Source organism: Erinaceus europaeus, chromosome 2 (genome assembly GCF_950295315.1).
Source record: "Erinaceus europaeus chromosome 2, mEriEur2.1, whole genome shotgun sequence".
NCBI lineage: Eukaryota > Metazoa > Chordata > Mammalia > Eulipotyphla > Erinaceidae > Erinaceus > Erinaceus europaeus.
In genome coordinates, this window is record NC_080163.1 from 3,350,061 (window position 1) to 3,371,948 (window position 21,888).

Below are 21,888 nucleotides of genomic sequence, written 5' to 3' on the forward strand. Positions count from 1 at the left end.
ACTCTTGGGGTGACAGAATTGCTTGGGGCTGCCACAATCTCTAAGCGTTATTCTGAGTTTGTGACCCTCTCCTTATCACGCAGCCACGTGGGAAGTGGAGCATTCACGTGCCTCCTCTGGCCAGACTGCTGACAACCTGCTTCTGCCTCAAGTCTTCTCTTTCCCTGATTCAAAAATCCCTAATGATCAAATTAAATAGCCACTTTTGTAATTCGTTTTGGATGGGGACAGAGGTTGAAAGAGAGGCAGAAAGGGAGACACCTGCAGCTCGGCTTCACTGCTGGTGGGGCTTCCTGCACCTGCCGGTGGGGAGCTGGAGCTTGAACCTCGGTCCTTGTACACAGTGACGCGTGTGCTCGACCACATGCGCCCCTGCCTGGCCCCTTCCCTTTGACGTGTCTACAGTCACTTTCTCTGTGTTCTCTCGTCTCTGCAGCCTTTGATTGGGGATCACCTCCTCTACCTTAAGTCTGAAGGGATCTTCACCCTCACAAGTTTGTCACTGTAAGTTGCTGGAGTTTCCTCATCTTAAACTTCCTGATGCTTTTTAAAAAATTTATTTATTTCCCCTTTTGCTGCCCTTGTTGTGGTTATTGATGTCATTGTTGTTGGATAGGACAGAGAGAAATGGAGAGAGGAGGGGAAGACAGAGAGGGGGAGAGAAAGACAGACACCTGCAGACCTGCTTCACCGCCTAGGAAGCGACTCCCCTGCAGGTGGGGAGCTGAGGGCTCGAACCGGGATTCCTGACATTTATTTATTTATTTATTTAATATTTATTTTATTTATTTATTCCCTTTTGTTGCCCTTGTTGTTTTATTGTTGTAGTTATTATTGTTGTTGTTGTTGTTGGATAGGACAGAGAGAAATGGAGAGAGGAGGGGAAGACAGAGAGGTGGAGAGAAAGATAGACACCTGCAGACCTGCTTCACCGCCTGTGAAGCGACTCCCCTGCAGGTGGGGAGCCGGGGTTCGAACCGGGATCCTTATGCTGGTCCTTGTGCTTTGCGCCACCTGCGCTTAACCCGCTGCGCTACAGCCCGACTCCCAGACATTTATTTTTTTTTAAAGATAACTCATTTCTTTTTAACATTTTAAAATTTCTATTTGTTTACTTATTTTCCAGAAGGATTATCGCCGGGGTTCAGTGACAGCACCATGAACCCACTGCTCCTGGTGGCCATATTTTCCCTTTCCCTTTCTATTTTTATTGGATAGGGCAGAGAGAAATCGAGAGGGGAGAAGGAAAGAGGAGAGACACCTGCTGGTATTACCGCTCATATAGCTTTCCTCTTGCAAGTTGAGGGTGGGGAGTTTAAACCTGGGTCCTTGCACGTTGTAACATGTGCTCAAGCAGGTGTGTGACGTGACCACCTGGCCTGGCTTCTGTCTGTGACACGGACCTCAACCTCCTTACCCATGAGATGACTTGTTTTTTTCTTCTTTGTACTATAAGTAGAAAAACACTAGCCATGATTAATACATATACATACACACAACCAAAGGTCAAGGCCTTCCCTTAAGCTTTTTTCCTAGTGGACAAAGTTCTGATGAGGAAGCGGAAAGCTTGCTTATTGGTGACTGCCAAGCTTGTAGGCTTGCAGACAATTCACTTTACTCCGCAGGCCCGTCTATGATAAACACCAGATTCTTTCCCTCCACCTGCTCCATCTGTAAGATTACATTTGTGGCCATCAGATCTATTTAACAGTGAGCAGCGGCCTCAGAATATTCTCTTATCCGGGGAAATGGCTGGTGGAGTTCATCATTTAAAGACCCACCTGCCAGCTGGGGGCTGGTGCCAAGCGCAGGCACCTGGGTTCTAGCCGCCAGCCCTCCCACAGGTACACCTGCATAAGGGAGGCTTTCTGCGCTGGGGCAGTGAGGTGTTTCATACTCAGTTTTTCTTTTTTTCAATTTTTTTTACATTTATTTTCCCTTTTGTTGCCCTTGTTTTACTGCTGTAGTTATTATTGTTGTAGTTATTATTGTTGTGGTCGTTGTTGGATAGGACAGAGAAGTGGAGAGAGGAGGGGAAGACAGAGAGGGAGAAAGATAACACCTGCAGACCTGCTTCACTGCTTGTGAAGCTACTCCCCTGCAGGTGGGGAGCCAAGGGCTTGAACTGGGATCCTTATGCTGGTCCTTGCACTTTGTGCCACGTGTGCTTAACCCACTGCGCCACCACCCGACTCCCTATAGTCCGTTTTCCAACCTCTCCTCCAATAGAACAACAACAACAAAAAAGTGTCAGAAACAATGGAATCACGCAGTCCTGGAGCCGCAATCCTGGTGGCAAAGAAACAAATTACTAAGATTCACGTCTTGTGTTAGACCGAGCGGGCAAAGCTCGCCCACTCCCAAGGTGACTTCTCACATGCTTGGAGATGGCGGTCTCCCATGTAGATCTCAGCCATACTTCAGTCTTGCAGAAGGACAATGAGTGGAGCGGAAGTCGCCACATACTTCTGCTCCCTTTCCACCCCCACCTAAAGGAAAGACCTTCTGGTGGGAGGCCCTGTTGCCTGTGGCCAGATTCAGCCTCGGACGGCCTCAGACGGCCTGTGCTGCTTCTTGGGAAGGACAAACACAGAGTAAAAATAAAACGAGAGTGACTTGCTGAGCTCATTAGCTCACTAAAGTCTAAACTGTTTTCCAATCCTCACTCCCTCCCACCAAAAAAAAAGGGGGGGTAAGGCAGAGGAAGAGAACTGCCTCACAGCCTGTGAGGTTTCCCTTTACTTGGTGGATGGTGGCCCAAACCCAGGTATCCCCACAGCAAGTGTGCATTTTACCAGTAAGCTATCTCCTGGGCTCTCCACAATTACGAGTGTGTGTGTGTGTGTGTGGCCACAGTGAAGTCTCATGGAACAGGAGACAGGCGGTAGGGCAGTGGATTAAGTGCACATGGTGCAAAGTGCAAGGACCAGCACAAGGATCCCAGTTCGAGCCCCCGGCTCCCCACCTGCAGGGGGGTCGCTTCACAGGCGGTGGAACAGGTCTACAGGTGTCTATCTTTCTCTCCCCTTCTCTGTCTTCCCCTCCTCTCTCCAATTCTCTCTGTCCTATCTAACAATGACAACATCAATAACAATAGCTACAACAACAACGAAAAAAGGACAAGAGGGAAAATAAATATTTTTTTAAAATTTTTTAAAAAGACTCAGAGAGCCACGTGAAGGGTCAAAGAACTCATGTTAGGCTTCATAGCCATCATCTCCGAGGAAGCCTGTGGTACTTCATTTATCACCCGCTGGAGCCAGGGAAGAGGCAAACTGGAGTTGAGAGGGGAGAAAGGGCCAAGAGAGCAGCGGCACAAGACAAGAACTGAGAGGAAGCCTGGGTGCAAGTGGTGGGGTGTCGGACAGACATCAGTCAGGACAGCACAGGACGGGCACGGTGGTGTGGTAGGGGGATGTCAGGTGGGGCTTATCCCCAGTGGGTAAGTTGGGAGAGGGAAGGCTCTATTTATGACAAACTGGGAAACCCTCAGGTAGTTGGGGGAGGTGGCACAGTGGACTCTCAAGCATGAGGTCCTGAGTTCAATTCCAGGCAGCACATGTACCAGAGTGATTTCTCATTCTTCCTTTCTCTCCTGCCTTTCTCATTAATGAAATGGGGGGTCGGGCATAGCGCAGCGGGTTAAGCGCACGTGGCACAAAGCGCAAGGACCGATGCAAGGATCCCTGGTTCGAGCCCCTGGCTCCCCACCTGCAGGGGAGTTGCTTCACAAGCGGTGAAGCAGGTCTGCAGGTGTCTGTCTTTCCCCATCTTCCCCTCCTCTCTCCATTTCTCTCTGTCCTATCCAACAATGAACGACATCAACAACAATGACAATAACCACAACAAGGGCAACAAAAGGGGGAAAAATGGCCTCCAGGAGCAGTGGATTCTTGGTGCAGGCACTGAACCCCAGCAATAACCCCGGAGGCAAAAAAAAAAAAAAATGAAATGAACCTCTCAGATCTGAGAAAATGCCCAGCACTGGGGGCGGCTCTGAGAAATGGGTCCTTGTAGACAAAACTGGCTGAGAACCCTGAATCCTGATTTGGGCCTGGGGCCCCCTAACTGCATCACTAGAGATGACAACAGCTAATGCCTTGTTCTTTGGCATTTTATTTCAAAATTGCAGCAAGATGAGAGAGCTAGCACACGCATGTGCGCGCACACACACACACACACACACACACACACACACACATACAAACACATCAACGGCACCAATGTGAGACCAGGCCCGAAAATGGAGAGGTGGAGCTGGGGGCCAAGGTGTGACCTTGCACCCCATAGAATGGAGCTGCGGGGATCCCGATGCCCCAGGCCTGAGAGAATGGCGGAGGGGCCAAGACGCCTGGGTCCTGCCCTTATGGCTTTGAGAGTGTGGCGGCCACGTAGGGTGCAGAGACCCAGGCGTCTTGCCCCCAGCCTTCATATTGCACTTCAGGTAGTCACTTGTGGGGAGCAGGGGCCCGGCCTTGAGGAGGGGCTGCAGCCAGGCGGGGGTGCCCCTCACAGCATCACACCTGGAACATCCAGTCGTGGGTTTTGGTTCCATACTGCAAGATAAACAGGGAGCGTGAAGGGGAGCCCACACGACAGCTCCCAGCAGGCCCTGCGGTGGCCCGGGGAAAGCACAGGTCGAGTTGTGCCTGGGGTCTCACGGGAGATGGAAGCCACCGGCTGGAAGCTGGCCCAGAGGGTGTAGATTGGTCCCCTGGCAGCTGGCGCCAGCAAGTGCCAGGAAGGGGGCCGGGGATCTCGGGAGCGGGATCCTCATTCGGGAAAAGCTTCCAGGGGCCTCCAAGGGCTCAGAAATGCCTCCAGCGGTTTCCAGAGCCAAGGCTCCTGGGCCCCAGCCAGGACGAGGTCAGGGCAGCTGGCTTCCATCCTGAGCCTCCCGGGAAGGGGAGTCCTCTGGTCTGATGGCCACGTGGGGGCTTGGCCAGTGGAACACTGGGGTTTAGGGGATGCTCAAGGCAGAGTCCTGGCTCCAGAAGGGAGCCCCCGAGGGGCGGTTCTGGGCACAGGGCTCCTGGCCCAGACTGGGCAGCGCAGTGGGGCCTCACCTGGATGGCCTTCAGCTCCTTGTAGAAGCGGAGGATGAGCTCGGGACCGTTCTCCATAGTGGGAATATCCAACTTCTGGGGGAAGAGAAGGGCCTGAGCACTGCCCCCGCCCTGCTCCCCTTGCCTCCCGCCCCAGGAGGGGGTCCCGCCTCACCTGGCCCTGATACAAGATTTGGTTCACGGGGCAGACCTGGCAGGCAGTGCCTGAGCCGAAGACCTCCCGCACGCGCCCCTCGGCCAGCGCCCGCATCAGCTCCGGCATGCGGATCTTACGCTCCACCACCCGGAACTCACCCTGCGGACAGACGGATCCACAGGGCTGGGGTGAGCTTGGGGGCTGCCTCTCCGTGCAACCAGGAGAAAGACAGACACTTGGGGGCTCAGGCAGTGACACACCCTGAAGAGTGTGCACCAAAGACCTGGGTTCCAGCCCCTGCTTCCCACCTGCAGGGGGAGCTTCACAAGCAGGGGGGCGGGTCTGCAGGTGTCTCGCTGTCTCTCTTCCTGTCTCCCCCTTCCCTCTCAATTTCTTTTTTCTTCTTCTTCTTCTTTTTTTTTTTTTTTTTTTTACACTTTGATAGAACAGAGCGAAATTGAGAGGAAGGGGAGTGGGAGCGGGGAGAGAGAGAGACATCTGTAGCACTGCTTCACCACTTGTGAAGTTTTCCCCCTGCAGGTGGGGACCTGGGGCTTGAACCTGGGTTCTTGTGCGCAGTAACGTGCACTTAACCAGGTGCGCCACCACCAAGGCCCCTCAGTTTGTCTTATCAAATTAAAATGAAAGAGCCAAAGAGATGGGGGCAGAGGTGGGCAGTATGCCCCAGACTCAGCTCAGCCCCTAACATCACAGCCTCCCTTCTGCTGCGTTGAGACCCCCCAGACCCTCACCCAGGCCTGCGCCAGGTCCAGCAGGCTCTGTCTGACCACGCCAGGCAGGATGACACCGTCCAGCGGGGGGGTGACCAACTCCAGCACTGCGGGAGGGACAGAGCTGTCACTGCCCGGCCGAGGCTCACCGTCCACACCCCAGGGAGCCCCACTCTGGCTCGATCGTTTAGACCTGCCATCTGCCTGAAGTACCCAACGCCGTCCCCACCACCACTTCTGCCAGCACGAGGGTCGGGGTCAGAGGGCGTGGGGGGCTCACCCCCATCCTCGTGGGTCCAGTAGATGAAGATATTCATGGTGCCGACCTCGGTGAGTTGCTGGTCAGGCCCGTACAGCCAGAGCACCTGCTCACAGCCCTTGTTTTTTGCCTCCTGCTGCACAAACACGGTGGGCCCGTAATTCCTGGTGGGCGGGGCCTGGTCAGTGGGGCCCACGCGGCCCCCAGGGGGATTTGCTGCTGCTGCTGCTGATTCTGGGGGAGCTGGGCCCTTTCAAGTCGGAGTTCACTGCCCTGCTCACTGTCCTCTGCCCCTTTCTGTTTGTCCTCTCCAACCCCACCCCTACCCTGTGCAGCTCTGGCTGACGGTGGTGCAGGGGACTGACAGCCTCAGGTAGAGTGTCTCTTTGCAGAACCACTCTGCTGTCTCCCCTGCCCCACTCCTGCTCTTTTAAAAATATTTTATTTAGGTATATACCTAAATTAGATCTACTGGCTCTTTCTAAAATGGAGACCCCAAATATCACCTCTATACTCTTGCCTTCAGGTTCCTGACTACTAAACAATTAGTTCTGCTTTATATCTTAATGCTTTCCTGGCACCAAGTTGCAGATGCTACCATGATGCCAACCTAACTTCCCTGGACAGAAGATCTCACCAATGTACCCTGGAACCCTACCTTTCCAGAGCCCTGCCCTACTAGGGAAAAGCAGAGACGGGCTGGGGGGTATGGATCGACCTGCCAACGTCCATGTCCAGCGGAGAAGCAATTACAGAAACCAGACCTTCCATCTTCTGCACCCCATGATGCCCCTGGGTCCACACTCCCAGAGGGATAAATAGGAAAGCTTCCAATGGAGGGGATGGGACACAGAACTCTGGTGGTGGGAACTGTGTGGAGTCGTACCCCTCTTAGCCTATGATCTTGTCGATCATTATTAAATAATAAAAAAATATTTTATTTATTTGATAAAGACGGAGAAACCAAGAGGGAAAGGGGAGCTAGGGAGAGAGGCAGGCTTGATGAGGACCTCCCTTCTGGAAGGTTCTAGGCACCTTCGGTTTCCCCACTGCCCTCCACCCAACTCCCCACCCCTCCCCCTCAGAGCTGGTCCGCGCCCAGCCAACAGCGCCTCCCCCAACACGGACGAAGCGATCCCCCCAACTGCGTGGGCCCACGGGGAGGTGAAGCCACAGGCAAAGCCCTATGGACAAGAGGACGGTGGGAAGGGAGGCAGGACTTACCCCCCCAGCTTGCAGTCACCGACCCCACCCACCCAGGCCCGGATGAAGGTGGGGTCGGCCAGCAGGGAGACGGGGCTCACGGCGTCTCCCTGGAAGTAGGAGCCCACTGGGCAGAGGATGACGTACAGGAGGGCTCTGGAGGACTGGGTCACCCCCAGCGAGGCCTGCCGTGGGCAGGAGGGGGTGTCAGGACCCCCCGAGTCAGAGCCCCCTCCCCGCCCCCGCAACACCCGGCCCACCTCGTTCCCGATGAGCACAGGCCGCACGTAGAGGCTGGTGCCCGCGCTGCCCGGGACCCAGTCCTTGTCCACCTCCACCAGCCGGCGGATGCACTCGAGCAGCTCGGCCTTGTCGAAGCTCTGGGCGGCGGACGCGTGGGGTCAGGGGGCTCCCGGCCCGGCCCTCGGCCTCTTCTCCTCCCGCCCGGGGTGTCCCGGGGTGTCCGGGGGCCTCACCGGCAGACAGAGGCGCCGGGCAGAGCGCAGCATGCGCTCCATGTTGAGCCAGGGCCGGAAGAGCCGCACCTGCTGGTCACCGCCTTTGTAGGCCTTCATGCCCTCGAAGAGCTGCAGAGACGCCAGAGACAGAGACAGGGAGACCCTTGAGACCCTGGGGACTGCGAGCTGCAAGCTGGGAGACAGAGGTGTTGACACAGAGACAGACCTGGAGCTGGGAGAAAACCAAATGCCCAGCAGAGGGAGGGAGAGGGTGGAGAGGCATGCACCCAGACCCAGAGACAGAAGGGTGCAGAGATGGGGCTGCTCACATCCTTCCCGTGTTGCTGGTACTAAGTCAGGAGGGGTGGTAGCCTTGAAAAAGAAGTGTTGGGGGGGGGGGCTGGCTACATAGCTCACCTGGGTAGTGCGCCTGCTCGGCACATGGCCGCCACCCAGGTTTGGCTCTGGCCCTAACGGCACTGGGGGGAGTGTTGTGCTGTCCCCCAACCCACTCCACCCCCGTGTGTGGTGTGTGTGTGTGTCTGTGTCTCAGTCTCTCTACCTGAAAATATCAGCCTGGAGTGGTGAAGCCCCAGGAATGCCCAAAATTAATTAAGTAATGAGCTGGGGAAATAGCTCAGTTGGTAGGTAGTACAGTGACAATTTTTTTCTCTCTTCTTTTCTTTCCCCTTGATAGATTTTCATGCCTAAGGTTTCTGGTTCCAATCCTGGTACCGCATATCCCCAAGTGATACTCTGACTTCTTTCTCTGTCTCACATCTGTAATAAATAAAACAAATCTTAAAAAAAAAAAAAAAAAAGGGAGTTGGGCTGTAGCACAACGGGTTAAGCGCAGGTGGCACAAAGCACAAGGACCGGGGGAAGGGTCCTGGTTCAAGCCCTGGCTCCCCACCTGCAAGGGGGTCGCTTCACAGGCGGTGAAGCAGGTCTGCAGGTGTCTGTCTTTCTCTCCCCTGTCTTCCCCTCCTCTCTCCATTTCTCTCTGTCGTATCCAACAACAATGACAACAATAATTACAATATAAAACAACAAGGGCAACAAAAAGGAATAAATAAATATTAAAAAATTATTTTAAAAAACATTATACACCTTTTAAATGAAGGGGCTAGATGGTGGTTAAGTGTCAGACAGCCGGGCACTGTCTAGATGACAAGCTGTGGGGTGGACTGCCACACGGTAAGAAAAGTACAGAAGTCTCAAGAGAGATTCCAGGAAGGAGGCTAGTGGGCTGGGGAGAACAGTGGTTCTGCAACTTTCATGCTTGAGGCTCTGAGGCCCCAGGTTCAATCCCCAGCATCACCGTAAGCCAGAGCTGAGCCGCCTTCTCTGGTTAGTCTCTTTCTCTGTGTCTCTCATTTAAACAAATAAGAAGGCAGCCTGCCAAGCAGAAAGTACACAGTCTGCTGCGAACTTCGGTGTGGCAGGATGGAGTGAAGCAGTCACAGTCCTGAGCTAACCACACCGGCATGCTCACAGTCACCGCTGCCTAATGTGGTTCTCCAAATGATACACAGACATCTGACAGGGGAGCTAAGCGCTGGACCCCAAGGCACAGGCCCCAAGTTTGATCCCCCAGCACTGCAGGTGCCAGAGTGATGCTTTGGGCTATGCGGGTGTCCTCCCCAGCCCCCCGATTAATAAAGAAACGCTCGAAGAGAAAAGGAGGTGGGAAGCAGAAGCAGAGAGCAAACCCAGGGGTGAGCGAGCAGAAGGGGAGAGACGGGCGGGGGGACCTGCAGGGAGTAGTGGAGTGCGGAGCAGGCTGGGTGCAGCGTGAGGTTCTGGAAGGGCTGGATGCGGGGCGGGCCCCAGCCCTTCTCGGAGCTCCACTCCACCATCAGCATGTGGTCGGTGAACGTCTTCCCAAACACCAGGGGCTCCGTGGGGCTGGGCTTCCTGCGAGGCTCCTTCGTCAATTCCAGCTGCAAGTCTGCAGCCTAAGGGAAAGACAGGGCTGACCTTGGGGCGTCCTGGGAAGCACCCAACAGGAAAAGAACAACTGGCGTGTGCCCCCAGGGCTAAGACAGGGAGACTGGGGGGGAGGGGAGCCACCAGAGGCTTCTGGGACCTGTGGTTGGATCTTTCTCTCCAACTGTAGGCAGGCGCTTAACCACCCCACTCACTGACCTGGGGAATCTGAACGTTTGCAAAATGCCCGACCCCAGTTGCAGCCCCTCCTCCCCCACACTCAGGGGTCCCCCAGCCCCTCCTCCCTCACACCCAGGGGTCCCCCAGCCCCTCCTCTCTCACACCCAGGGTCCCCCAGCCCCTCCTCCCTCACACCCAAGGGTCCCCAGCCCCTCCTCCCCCACACCCAGGGGTCCCCCAGTCCCTCCTCCTCAAGATTCCCAAGTCTAAACCTGTTTTCACCTTGAAGCTGGAGGATGCATATCTCTGGGGTACACACCGAAGCCAAGGGACCGGGAGAAGTTTCCGTGCCCAGATCTGGGGGTGGAGACAAGATAAGCCTTGAGGTAAAGCCAGGAGAGACAGAGCCAGGCTCCTGCCCTCTGCCACCTCCTCCATGAGGGAGGCCCCAGGGCCTGCTCTGGCCAGGCTGGTACATTCTAGAGACCCACAGACCTGGCCGGACACATTGCAGAGCAGGTCAGCAGGAAGGGGAGGGGATGCTCAGACAGGCCATGTCCCCTCCCTGTCCCCATGAGGTAAAAAAGAAAAAAGCTGAACCAGCCCCCATCCCTTCCCCCACACGGGCAAAGTCAAATGCGAGCACCTCCCACTCCTGAGAACTTTGGCCCCGGCACTGAGGCCGCTCAGACAGAGGAGACAGGAGAGCAGCACGGGTAAGTGGGGGCTCCCTTGAGACCCAGGTGCTCAGTGCTGACAAGAGTGAGACATGGGAGGGTAATGGCCCCCACCCCAGCTGGGGCCGGCTGCAAGCTTCTCCTCCCTGAGGCTGAGGGTCCCCCAGCCCTTCAAACCTGACACCCAGGGGTCCCCCAGCCCCTCCTCCCTCACACCCAGGGGTCCCCCAGCCCCTCCTCCCTCACACCCAGGGGTCCCCCAGCCCCTCCTCCCTCACACCCAGGGGTCCCCCAGCCCCTCCTCCCTCACACCCAGGGGTCCCCCAGCCCCTCCTCCCTCATAGCCAGGGGTCCCCCCCAGCCCCTCCCCCTCACACCCAGGGGTTCCCCAGCCCCTCCTCCTTCATAGCCAGGGGTCCCCCAGCCCCTCCTCCTTCAGATCCCCAGCCCCTTCTACCTACATGGGTTCAGGTCACCCCACCCCCATCCCTTCTTCTCAGTGTCCAGATTCCCAGTCGCTCCCCCTCACATCCAGCGGATCAAATCTTTTCGGAGGATCTCATCTACAGATCCCCCAGACAAGGCCCCCTGTGACTCCAAATCCCCTCAGGTCCCAGGTCCAAGGGGCAGCCCCCCACCCCCTGCCACTGGGCTCAGCTGGGAGGTGGGGGGGGGAGCAGATCAGCCTCTGATCTCACAAGACCAGCGGAAAGGCGGCTGGATGCAGAGGCCAGGGACACCGAGCAGCCCCCCAGGCGCCCGCCTACAGCAGCAGCAGCAGCAGCAGCAGCAGCAGCAGCAGCAGCAGCAGCAGCAGCAGCGGCCACGGTCAGTCTTAGGGGTGGGGGAGCAGCCTTGAGCCTGGGCCAGGCTTTCTACCCACTTGTTCCTGGACAGACTGTGTGTCTGCGGGTGAGGGTGCTGGAACGGCCGGGTGGGGTGGGGGGTGCTGGAACAGCCGGGTGGGGTGGGGGGGTGCTGGAACGGCTGGGTGGGGTGCGGCTGCAAGGCTCGGCCTGTAGGTGGCTGTGCGCGGCCAGCACAGGTCTGGGGCCAGGCTGCTGTCCAGGAAGGGATGGGGTCCCCAGGAGGAGGGAAGGAAGGATGGACACACAGGGAGGCCACAGTCAGTGTGGGGCCAGCATTGCGGCTGGAGAGGAAGTGGGAATGGGAAAGTCAGAGTTATGGAGGGGTGGCCTGGGAGGTGGCACAGTGGCTGGACTACAGGACTTGGCAGCAGGACGTCCCGAGTTCGGACCTCCGCATGGCACAGACCAGAGCGATGTTCCAGAAGGTCCTTTCCTTCTCTCTCCCGACCCCCGTGCATTCAGGATTATCACTGAGGCTCAGTGCGAGCACTACAAAGCCACAGCTCCTGGGGCTGGGCGGTGGCGCATCCGGCTAAGAGCACGTGCCACAGTGTTCAAAGATCTGGGTTCAAAACCTTGGTCCCCCGCCAGGAGGTGGAAAGCTTCACAGGTGTTGTAGTGGTGCTGGAGGTGTCTGTCTCTCTCTATCTCCCCTCTCCCTCTCAATTTCTCTGTCTCTAATGAATAATAAAAAAAAAAAAGTTGAGTACACATGTCACAGCTCCTGGTGACCATTTTTTCCATTTTATTGGATACGACAGAGAAATTGAGAGAGGAGGGGAGAGAGAGACGGAAAGATAAGACACCTGCAGACCTGCTTCACCACTTGTGAAGTGATCCCCCTGCAGGTGGGGACTGGAGGACTCAAACCAGATCTTTGCACTCAAACCGGATCTTGTACTTAGTATTATGTGCACTTAACCGGGTGCACCACCACCTGCCCCCCAAAACTGTACATAATAAACCAGCTGATGGCTCCTTAAGTGCTTTTCTTTACCGGGGGAGAATAGTCTTTTAGACACTTAAATAAATTTATCATTGGGGGGCCAGGCAGTGGTGCACCCAGTTAAGCACATAGTACAAAGCTAAAGGACCAGAGCAAAGATCCCAGTTCGAGCCCCCGGCTCCCCACCTGCAGGGGGGTCGGTTGGTTCACAGGCGGTGCAGCAGGTCTGCAGGTGTCTGTCTGTCTTTCTCCCTCTCTATCTTCCCCTACTCTCTCAATTTACCTCTGTCCTATCCAATTAAAAAAAAGAAAAAGAAAAATGAACTCCAGGAGCAGTGGACTTGTAGTGCAGGCACCAAGCCGCAGCAATAACCCTGGAGGCAAAAACAATTAAATTAAGATAAATAAATTTATCACCCAGCTGCAATCCTAAATCAAGCAGAACCAGTCACTCCACACAAGACTTTATGTCTGTAGTATTATAAACTTGAGAAATCAGTGTTCAAGTTCCACTTTTCTCTAACTAGAATTCGGATGCATGAACTAAATGTTTCCTATTTAGTCCTCCTATAAACTCAGTAAAGAGTTTTGTTATTGCTATTGTCAACTTTGCCTTAAACATCTCAATTTAAACTTAACCTGAAAAATTTTAACTTTCCCCACAACCTCAACTTGAGTACTTTATTTACTAGCTTGATTACTGTTTTTACTTGAGTACTTTATTTACTAGCTTGATTACTGTTTTTACTTGAGTACTTTATGTACTAGAACAGGCTGGGCTTTGTTCTGCCAACAGCTTGTTTGCTTATCCTTGAAGGTGGCTGTGTTAGTTAAAATAGTGGCTCTGGAGGCCAGGAGACAACTTATGCTGTAGAAGACAAAACACACACCTTACCACAAACGAGACCTTGGGTTCTAGCCCTGGCACAGCACATGGAAGCACCACGAACTACACTGGGTGAATGTTGAGGTGTGTCCTCTCCCCTCCCTGCCACTCTTCCCCATCACCCTGCGGGAAGAGAGCAGAGGAGGAGGAGGAGGAGGAAGAGAAGAAGCAAAAACGAGAAAAGGATAGCTTGGAAACAGTAAACACAAACAAACAAACAAAAAAGAAAGCAAAGTTGACAGCCAAATAGATAATGGTCAGTAAAAAGAGAGACTGGGGGCCAGAGAGATAGCTCTCTGGGTAGGTCACTGCCATGAGCACAGACCCATGGAAGGTACTGGTGTCTCTCCTTCTCCATCTGAAAAAAATGGCCTAGAGCAGTGAAATCACATAAGCGCGAGGACTCAGTTCTAAAAGGAAAAAAAAAAAAGAGAAGGGGAGTCGGCGGTGGCGTAGCAGGTTAAGCGCAGGTGGCACAAAGTGCAAGGACTGGCGTCAGGATCCCGGTTCAAGCCCCCGGCTCCCCACCTGCAGGGGAGTCGCTTCACAGGCGGTGAAGCAGGTCTGCAGGTGTCTGTCTTTCTCTCCCCCTCTCTGTCTTCCCCTCCTCTCTCCATTTCTCTCTGTCCTATCTGAAAAGAGAGAGAGAGAGAGAGAGAATTTGAGATAAGAGGTGGAATGGGAGACCGAGACAGCCAAGGAAAGGCCAAGAAAAATAAACTCAAGTGGGAGCTGGGTGGTGGCGTGACTGGTTGAGTACACACAGTACATTGTGCAAGGAGCCAGGTTCAAGTCTCTGGTCCCCACCTGCAGGGGGAAAGTTCACGAGTGGTGAAGCAACGCTGCAGGTGCCTCTCTCACTCTCTATAACCATCTTCCTGCTCAATTTCTGGCTGTGTCTATCCAATTAATAAAGATTTTTTTAAAAATTTAAAAATAAATAAATAAACCCAAGTGTAAGAACTGGCACAAGGATGCTGGTTTTAGCCCCCGGCTCCCCACCTGCAGGGGAGTCGCTTCACAGGCAGTGAAGCAGGTCTGCAGGTGTCTGTCTTTCTCTCCCCCTCTCTGTCTTCCCCTCCTCTCTTGATTTCTCTGTCCTATTCAAAAAAATTAAAAAATGGTCACAGGAGCAGTGGATTCATAGCGCAGGTACCAAGCCCCAGCGATAACCCTGAGGGCAAAAAAAAAAAAAAAAAGGAGAAGAAGAGAGAAAGAAAGAAAGAAAGAAAGAAAGAAAGAAAGAAATAGGAGGAGTGGCCCCGGAGGTGGCACAGTGGATAGTGTTGGACTCACAAGCATGAGATTCTGAGTTCCATCCCTGGCAGCACACGTACTAGAGTGATGTCTGATTCTTTTTCTTTCTCTCCTACTATCCCTTTCATTAATAACTCAATAAAATGTAGGGAAAAAAGGAAAGGAGGAATCAAAGACTAGATAGAAATAAGATAAGGGGGGCTGGGTGGTGGCTTTGGGCTTATTTTTTAAAAAATATTTTTGAAAGAATAATAGACTTCCTGTGACAAAGCACAAAGTAAAAGGTGGTTCCTGAGAAATGAAGAATGTATTTGAGGGGCCAGGCAGTAGTGCCACCAGTAGACAGTGCAGATTACCATGCTCAAGGACCCAGGTTCAAGCCCCCAGGCCCCATCGTGTGGGTGTGTGTTGGGGGGTGGGGAGCTTCAATTCCAAGCAGTACCTTCATGCTTAAGGGCAGAGGAACCCAGGGGAGAAAGGAAAAGCCAGAGCACACACTCACAGGGTTTCTTTCCGGGGTTGGGGTCTCACCTCAGCTCAGAAAAGTTCACTAGCTGCGAACATCCTAAATTTCGGGCTTTGGGATGGCAGGGAAGGGTGGGCAGGAGGGAGGGTTTCTGTGCCACAGTGCCACCTGTGCAGTCCAGGGGTGTCCGCCCAGCCCGGTCTTAGAGCGTTCCTGTCAGAGCCTAGCACTGCCTCCACCTCCCGGCCCAGAGGAGTCCCCAGCACAAAGTTGTACCATCCTTGCTTGTCTCAGCCATGGACTATCTATGACCGTCCCAAAGCCCTAGACTATTCTTGTCAGGACTCAGGACTGACCACATAACATGTAGAACTCTTTCTTTTTTTTGACTTTATTATTGCTATATTTTGGATAGAGACTGAGAAATTGAGAGGGAAGCAGGGGAGACACAGGGAGGGAGGGAGGCAGGGTGGGAGAGAGACCTGGGGAGCCAGAGGCTCGAACAGGGGTCCTGGCACTTCATACTAAGTGCGTTCAACTCAGTGTGCTACTACCCGGCCCCCCATTTGTTCCTTTTATTTCCTCCATTTTATTTGATAGGACAGAGAGAAATTGAGAGAGGAGGGGAAGACAGAGGGAGGGACCTGCAGACCTGCTTCACCGCTTGTGAGGGGTCCCCACTGCAGGTGGGGAGCAGGGCTTGAACCCTGGTCCTTGAGTGGGTCCTTCTGCATGGTACTGTGTGCACTTCACGGGGTGCAACACTACCCGCCCCCCCTCCTTGCTTTTTTTTTTTTTTTTTTTCTTTCTTTATAATGTAATTTATTTGATGGGACAGAGAGAAGTTGGGAGGGAAGGGGCAGACAGAGAGGGCTGTGGCAACTACACAGTAGTCATGCTGACAAGACTGTCATGCCTGAGGCTCCTAAGGTCGCACCCAGGTTCAACCCCCACGCTCCCTTATGCCAGAGCTGAGCAGTATTCTGGGAAAAGAAGAGAAGAAAGAGACCTTTCCCGTGCTTCACCTTTCCTGACGCTTCCTCCTCCTGGGAAGCTTACAGCTGGGGGTTGGGGGATTGAACCCCAGTCTTTGCACATGCTGAGCAGCTGTGTGCTCAACCAGCTGTGCCACCACCTGGCTCCTGTACACCTTTTGTCTCTTCGCAGAGATAGAAGATGAGAAGGAATCAGAAGATAGAGAGGGAGAGGAGAAGACACCCCCGCAGCAGCACTGCTTCAGAGCTCTTACAACTCCTGCCCTAGGGAGTCGGGCGGTAGCGCAGTGCGTTAAGCACTGGTGGCGCAAAGTGTGAGGATCAGCATCAAGGACCTGCGTAAGGATCCCGGTTCGAGCCCCCGGCTCCACACCTGCAGGGGAGTCGCTTCACAAGTGGTGAAGCAGTGCTGCAGGTGTCTGTCTCCCTATCTCCCACAGTTCTCTCAATTTCTGTCTCTATCCAATAAAAAAAAAAAAAGAAAACATTAAAAAAAGAGAGAAGGGGGTGTTGGGCTGTAGCGCAGTGGTTACGTGCACGTGGTGCAAAGCACAAGGACCCGTCTAAGTGCCCCGGTTCAAGCCCCCGGCTCTCCACCTGCAGGGGAGTCGCTTCCCAGGCGGTGAAGCAGGTCTGCAGGTGTCTGTCTTTCTCTCCCCCTCTCTGTCTTCCCCTCCTCTCTCCATTTCTCTCTGTCCTATCCAACAACGACAACATCAATAATAACTACAACAATACAACAAGGGCAACAAATGGGAGTAAATAAATAAACACTAAAAAACAAACAAAAAAACAACTTCTGCCCTGCAGATGGGGCCCAAGGGCCTAACCCCTGGGTGTACCACTGCCGGCCCTTCATCTGATCTCACGGCAGCAATGCTCAGCTCAGCTCTATGGTGGTCCCTGGACTGAACTGGGACCCGTGGAGCCTCGGCCACGGACACGCGTTTTGTAAACTGCTGTGCTACTTCCTGGCCCTGTTTGTTTATTTTTCACCGGAGCCCTCTGCTGAGCCATGGCTGGGGGCCTGTGTGGGTGCCCTGGCTGAACCTGGGGCTTCAGAGGCCTCAGGCACACACTGTCCCTTCCTGATCCAGGACTCACCTCCCAACAGCCCAGACCTCTCCCCATTCCAACCCGGGCTCTTATCTGTCACTGCACTGGAGCGCCACCCACAGATCACACTGTCCCACGCCCGGCCCAAGCCTGTCTCCATCGGTCGCCAACAAGCCCTAGGGGGGGAATAAAAAATTCACCTAGTTTCTGCATCCAAGAGACCCAGGCAGGCTGGGGAAATAGCTCAGCTGCACACCCCACCCGGCCTGGCTGCTGCAGTTCCATGAGCCACACCGCACGCCCTGGCTGGTGTTCCCACCTGTCCTGACCGAGTCTCAGCCTCCTGCGAGACATGCTTGCATGCAATAAATAAATACTATTTTAAGAGAGAGAGGGAGACTCTCAAAGGCAGATGCAAAGTTAACAGGAAACCCTTTCCCCCTTTCTAGGAGCTGTTGAGTTCCCTTCCGCCAGAGAAACCTGTTTCTCTACAAAAATCAGACTCCTGCGAACTCTGCGGGCTGACAACACAGCAGGAAGGGCAGGTGCGGCCCCTCTACCCGGGGCTCCCCGACTCCCCCCTCTAACCACAGGGGTCCCCGACTCCCCCCTCTAACCACGGGGTCCCCGACTCTCCCCTCTAACCAGGAGGTCCCCGACTCTCCCCTCTAACCACGGGGTCCCCGACTCTCCCCTCTAAGCGGGGGTCCCTGACTCCCCCTCTAACCAGGGGGTCCCCGACTCTCCCCTCTAACCAGGGGGTCCCCGACTCTCCTCCTCTAACCGGGGGGTCCCCAACTCTCCCCTCTAACCGGGGGTCCCCGACTCTCCTCCTCTAACGGGGGTCCCCGACTCTCCTCTAACTGGGGGGGTCCCCGACTCTCCCTCTAACTGGGGGGGTCCCCAACTCTCCTCTAACCAGGGGTCCCTGACTCTTCCCTCTAACCGGGGGTCCCCGACACTCCCTCTAACCGGGGGTCCCCGACTCCTCCTCTAACCGGGGGTCCCCGACTCTCCTCCTCTACCCGGGGGGTCCCCTACTCTCCCTCTAACCAGGGGGTCCCCGACTCCCCCCTCTAACCGGGGGGTCCTCGACTCTCCCCTCTAACCGGGGGTCCCCGACTCCCTCCTCTAACCGGGGGTCCCTGACTCCCTCCTCTAACCAGGGGGTCCCGGACTCTCCTCCTCTAACCAGGGGGTCCCTGACTCCCCCCTGTAACCGGGGGTCCCTGACACCCCCTGTAACCGGGGGGGTCCCGACTCCCCCCTCTAACCGGGGGGGTCCCTGACTCTCCTCCTCTAACCGGGGGGTCCCCGACTCTCCCCTCTAACCACGGGGTCCCCGACCCTCCCTCTAACCGGGGGGTCCCCGACTCTCCCCTCTAACCGGGAGTCCCCGACTCCCCCTCTAACCGGGGGTCCCCGACTCTCCCCTCTAACCGGGGGGTCCCCGACTCTCCCCTCTAACCGGGGGGTCCCGGACTCTCCCCTCTAACCGGGGGTCCCCGACTCCCTCCTGTAACCGGGGGGGGGGGGTCCCGACTCCCCCCTCTAACCCGGGGGTCCCCGACTCTCCCCTCTAACCGGGGGGTCCCCGACTCTCCCCTCTAACCGGGGGTCCCCGACTCCCTCCTCTAACCGGGGGTCCCCGACTCTCCCCTCTAACCGGGGGGTCCCCGACTCTCCCCTCTAACCGGGGGTCCCCGACTCCCTCCTGTAACCGGGGGGGTCCCGACTCCCCCCTCTAACCCGGGGGTCCCCGACTCTCCCCTCTAACCGGGGGGTCCCCGACTCTCCCTCTAACCGGGGGGTCCCCGACTCCCCCCTCTAACCGGGGGGTCCTCGACTCTCCCCTCTAACCGGGGGTCCCCGACTCCCCCCTCTAACCGGGGGTCCCCGACTCCCCCCTGTAACCGGGGGGGTCCCGACTCCCCCCTGTAACCGGGGGGGTCCCTGACTCTCCTCCTCTAACCGGGGGGTCCCCGACTCTCCCCTCTAACCGGGGGGTCCCCGACTCTCCCTCTAACCGGGGGGTCCCCGACTCTCCCCTCTAACCGGGGGGTCCCCGACTCCCCCTCTAACCGGGGGTCCCCGACTCCCCCTCTAACCGGAGGTCCCCGACTCTCCCCTCTAACCGGGGGGTCCCCGACTCTCCCCTCTAACCAGGGGGTCCTGGACTCTCCTCCTCTAACCGGGGGGTCCCCGACTCTCCCCTCTAACCGGGGGTCCCCGACTCCCTCCTGTAACCGGGGGGGTCCCGACTCCCCCCTCTAACCCGGGGGTCCCCGACTCTCCCCTCTAACCGGGGGGTCCCCGACTCTCCCTCTAACCGGGGGGTCCCCGACTCTCCCTCTAACCGGGGGGTCCCCGACTCTCCCCTCTAACCGGGGGGTCCCCGACTCCCCCTCTAACCGGGGGTCCCCGACTCCCCCTCTAACCGGGGGTCCCCGACTCCCCCTCTAACCGGGGGGTCCCCGACTCTCCCCTCTAACTGGGGGTCCCCGACTCTCCCCTCTAACCGGGGGTCCCCGACTCCCCCTCTAACCAGGGGTCCCCGACTCTCCTCCTCTAACCGGGGGGTCCCCGACTCTCCTCTAACCGGGGGTCCCCGACTCTCCTCTAACCGGGGGTCCCCGACTCTCCCCTCTAACCGGGGGGTCCCCGACTCTCTAACCAGGGATCCCCGACTCTCTAACCAGTGGTCCCCGACTCTCCTCCTCTAACCAGGGGGTCCCCGACTCTCCCCTCTAACCAGGGGTCCCCGACTCCCCCCTCTAACCAGGGGGTCCTGCCTCCACTTCCAAGCCCGGGTGCACCGCGTCAGAGCGGGAGGGGTCTGGGGAGCCCCCCACCAGCGCCTCTCCCATCACCGCCTCCGCCAGGCTCCCCACTTCCCAGCGCCCCTGTGGCCCCCTCCCACCCCGGAGCCCCCCACCGCAGCGACCCCCCCAAGTCCAGCCTCGTGCTGTCCCCAAACGGGACCCCTCATCCTCCCTCCCCGCCCCGCCCGGGAGGAGCCCGGCCCGAGTCCTCCCTCCCGGAAGCGCCGCTCCCGGGGGAACCCCGAAGCCCCCGGCGACCTCCCCCCGCCCCGCAGGGGGACCCACCTGCCCCAGCGCGGCCGCGGCCATGGTCTGCGCGGCGGGTAACTGCGCCGGCCCGCGCGCAGCCCCGGAGACCGACGTTCCGGCCCCGCCCCGCGCACGCCCCCTCCCGCGGGAGGCCCCGCACCCAGGCCCGGCGCGCCCACGGAACGGCGCATGCGCGGGACCCCGCGGAGGGGAGCCCGCGGGAGGGGGGGCGCCCAGCGCCCAGCGCCCAGCCCAGCCCAGCCCTGTCTGCGGCTCTTTGCGAAAGTACTTTTTTTCTTAAAAAAAAAAAAAAAAAAAAAAAACACCAAAACACTTTATTTATGTATTTATTTCTAGAGTGCTGCTAAACTCCGGCTGCTGCTGGTGCTGGGGGTTGAACCTGGAAACTTTGGTGCTGTAGGCATGAAAGTCTTTCTGCATAACTATTATGCTACCTCCTCCAAGATGCTTTTTGCAAAAAGGCGTGTTAATAGGGACCTCCAGGGCGGGGGAGACAGCATAATGGTTATGCAAACAGACTCTCATGCCTGAGGCTACACACACACACACACACACACTTACAGTCAGGGTAGTGGGTGTGCAGAGAAGCACTTAGTGAAAAAGAAAAAGGTCTGAGCCAGGCGGCGGCACACCTGGTTGAGTGCACACGTGACCGCGCACAAAGACTCGGGTTCGAGCCCCTGGTCCCCACGCGCAGGGGGAAAGCTTCACAAGTGGTGAAGCAGGGCTGCTGGTGTTTCTCTCTTTCTCCTGCTGCCCTCTCTATTTCTCTCTGTCTCTATCCAATAATTAATAAAATATAAGTCGTTTTTTTAAAAAGACCTTCGGAGAGGATTGCGGGGAGGGAGCTCGTCATCACCCAATCCCTGTTTGAATCGTGTTTCTTTCCAGCCACCAGATAGATGAGTGCACTTTTTGTAGCTTTCTCTGCGATAAAAATACACAGGGCTCATTCTCCTTCTGTTTATTCGCTCATCTGTGACCCAGCCACTACCACTAATGATGCCAACCCCTTAACTCAATCACTGGGCTTCTAAGAACCACTCCCCCCAAGGCAGGATTTCCTGATGACTCACCTCCCCTCCACATCCTCACACTTTTTTTTTTTTTTTTACCAGAGCACTGCTCAGCTCTGGCTTATGGCCGTGTGAGGGACTGAACCGAGGACTTGAGAGCCTCAGGCATGAAAGTCTCTTTGCATAACCATTATGCTATACCCCCACCCTATCCTCACACTTTTGAGAAAGTCTCCCCAACTTAAAGATGTGAATTAGTCAATGACAGCACCATGGAATCACCTGTAATTTATGGCAATTGAAACTTGGACTAGGGGGAGATACAGTGATTTTTGTAACAGACTTTATTTTAAAAATCTTTTTTTACATTTATTTATTTGATTGGATAGAGAGAAATTGAGAGGGGAAGGGCAGATGGAAAGACACTTGTAGCTCTGCTTCACAGCATGGGGGAACTCCCCCACCTCCTGCAGGTGGGGACCAGGGGCTTGAACCTGAATCCTTACAAATGGTGATTTGTGGCTTCAACTGCGTGCATCACCACCAGATCACACAACAGTCTTTCATATCTGAGGCTCCGAGCTCCCACATTCACCCCTCCCAAGGACCACCATAAACCAGACTGTGCAGTGTTGTGGTAAAAATAAATAAATGAGGGAATTGGGC

The 21,888-nt window shown here is 55.9% G+C and overlaps 1 protein-coding gene and 1 long non-coding RNA gene across 4 annotated transcripts; both read right to left on the reverse strand.

The window, feature by feature from the left end:
• Window positions 1-4,096: 4,096 nt before the first annotated feature.
• Window positions 4,097-20,375, reverse strand: BCAT2 (branched chain amino acid transaminase 2). 3 transcript variants are annotated; one of them, XM_007535987.3, is made up of 11 exons: window positions 20,222-20,374; window positions 10,245-10,319; window positions 9,608-9,811; window positions 7,872-7,982; window positions 7,656-7,775; window positions 7,417-7,580; window positions 6,214-6,356; window positions 5,955-6,040; window positions 5,221-5,361; window positions 5,067-5,141; window positions 4,097-4,556 (listed from the first exon to the last, which is right to left on the reverse strand). In XM_007535987.3, the coding sequence occupies exons 1-11, from the start codon at window positions 20,243-20,245 to the stop codon at window positions 4,518-4,520; spliced, it is 1,182 nt and encodes a 393-aa protein (XP_007536049.1). In that variant the 5' UTR covers window positions 20,246-20,374; the 3' UTR covers window positions 4,097-4,517. The 3 variants fall into 3 exon arrangements, with proteins under 3 accessions (XP_007536049.1, XP_060029982.1, XP_060029994.1); XM_060173999.1 differs by having other exon boundaries at window positions 7,417-7,775; window positions 20,222-20,375; XM_060174011.1 differs by lacking the exon at window positions 9,608-9,811.
• LOC132533184 (uncharacterized) lies at window positions 18,995-19,351 on the reverse strand. Its single transcript, XR_009545102.1, has 3 exons — window positions 19,322-19,351; window positions 19,185-19,235; window positions 18,995-19,014 (listed from the first exon to the last, which is right to left on the reverse strand). It is a non-coding gene; the product is annotated as an uncharacterized LOC132533184 (long non-coding RNA).
• Window positions 20,376-21,888: the final 1,513 nt, after the last annotated feature.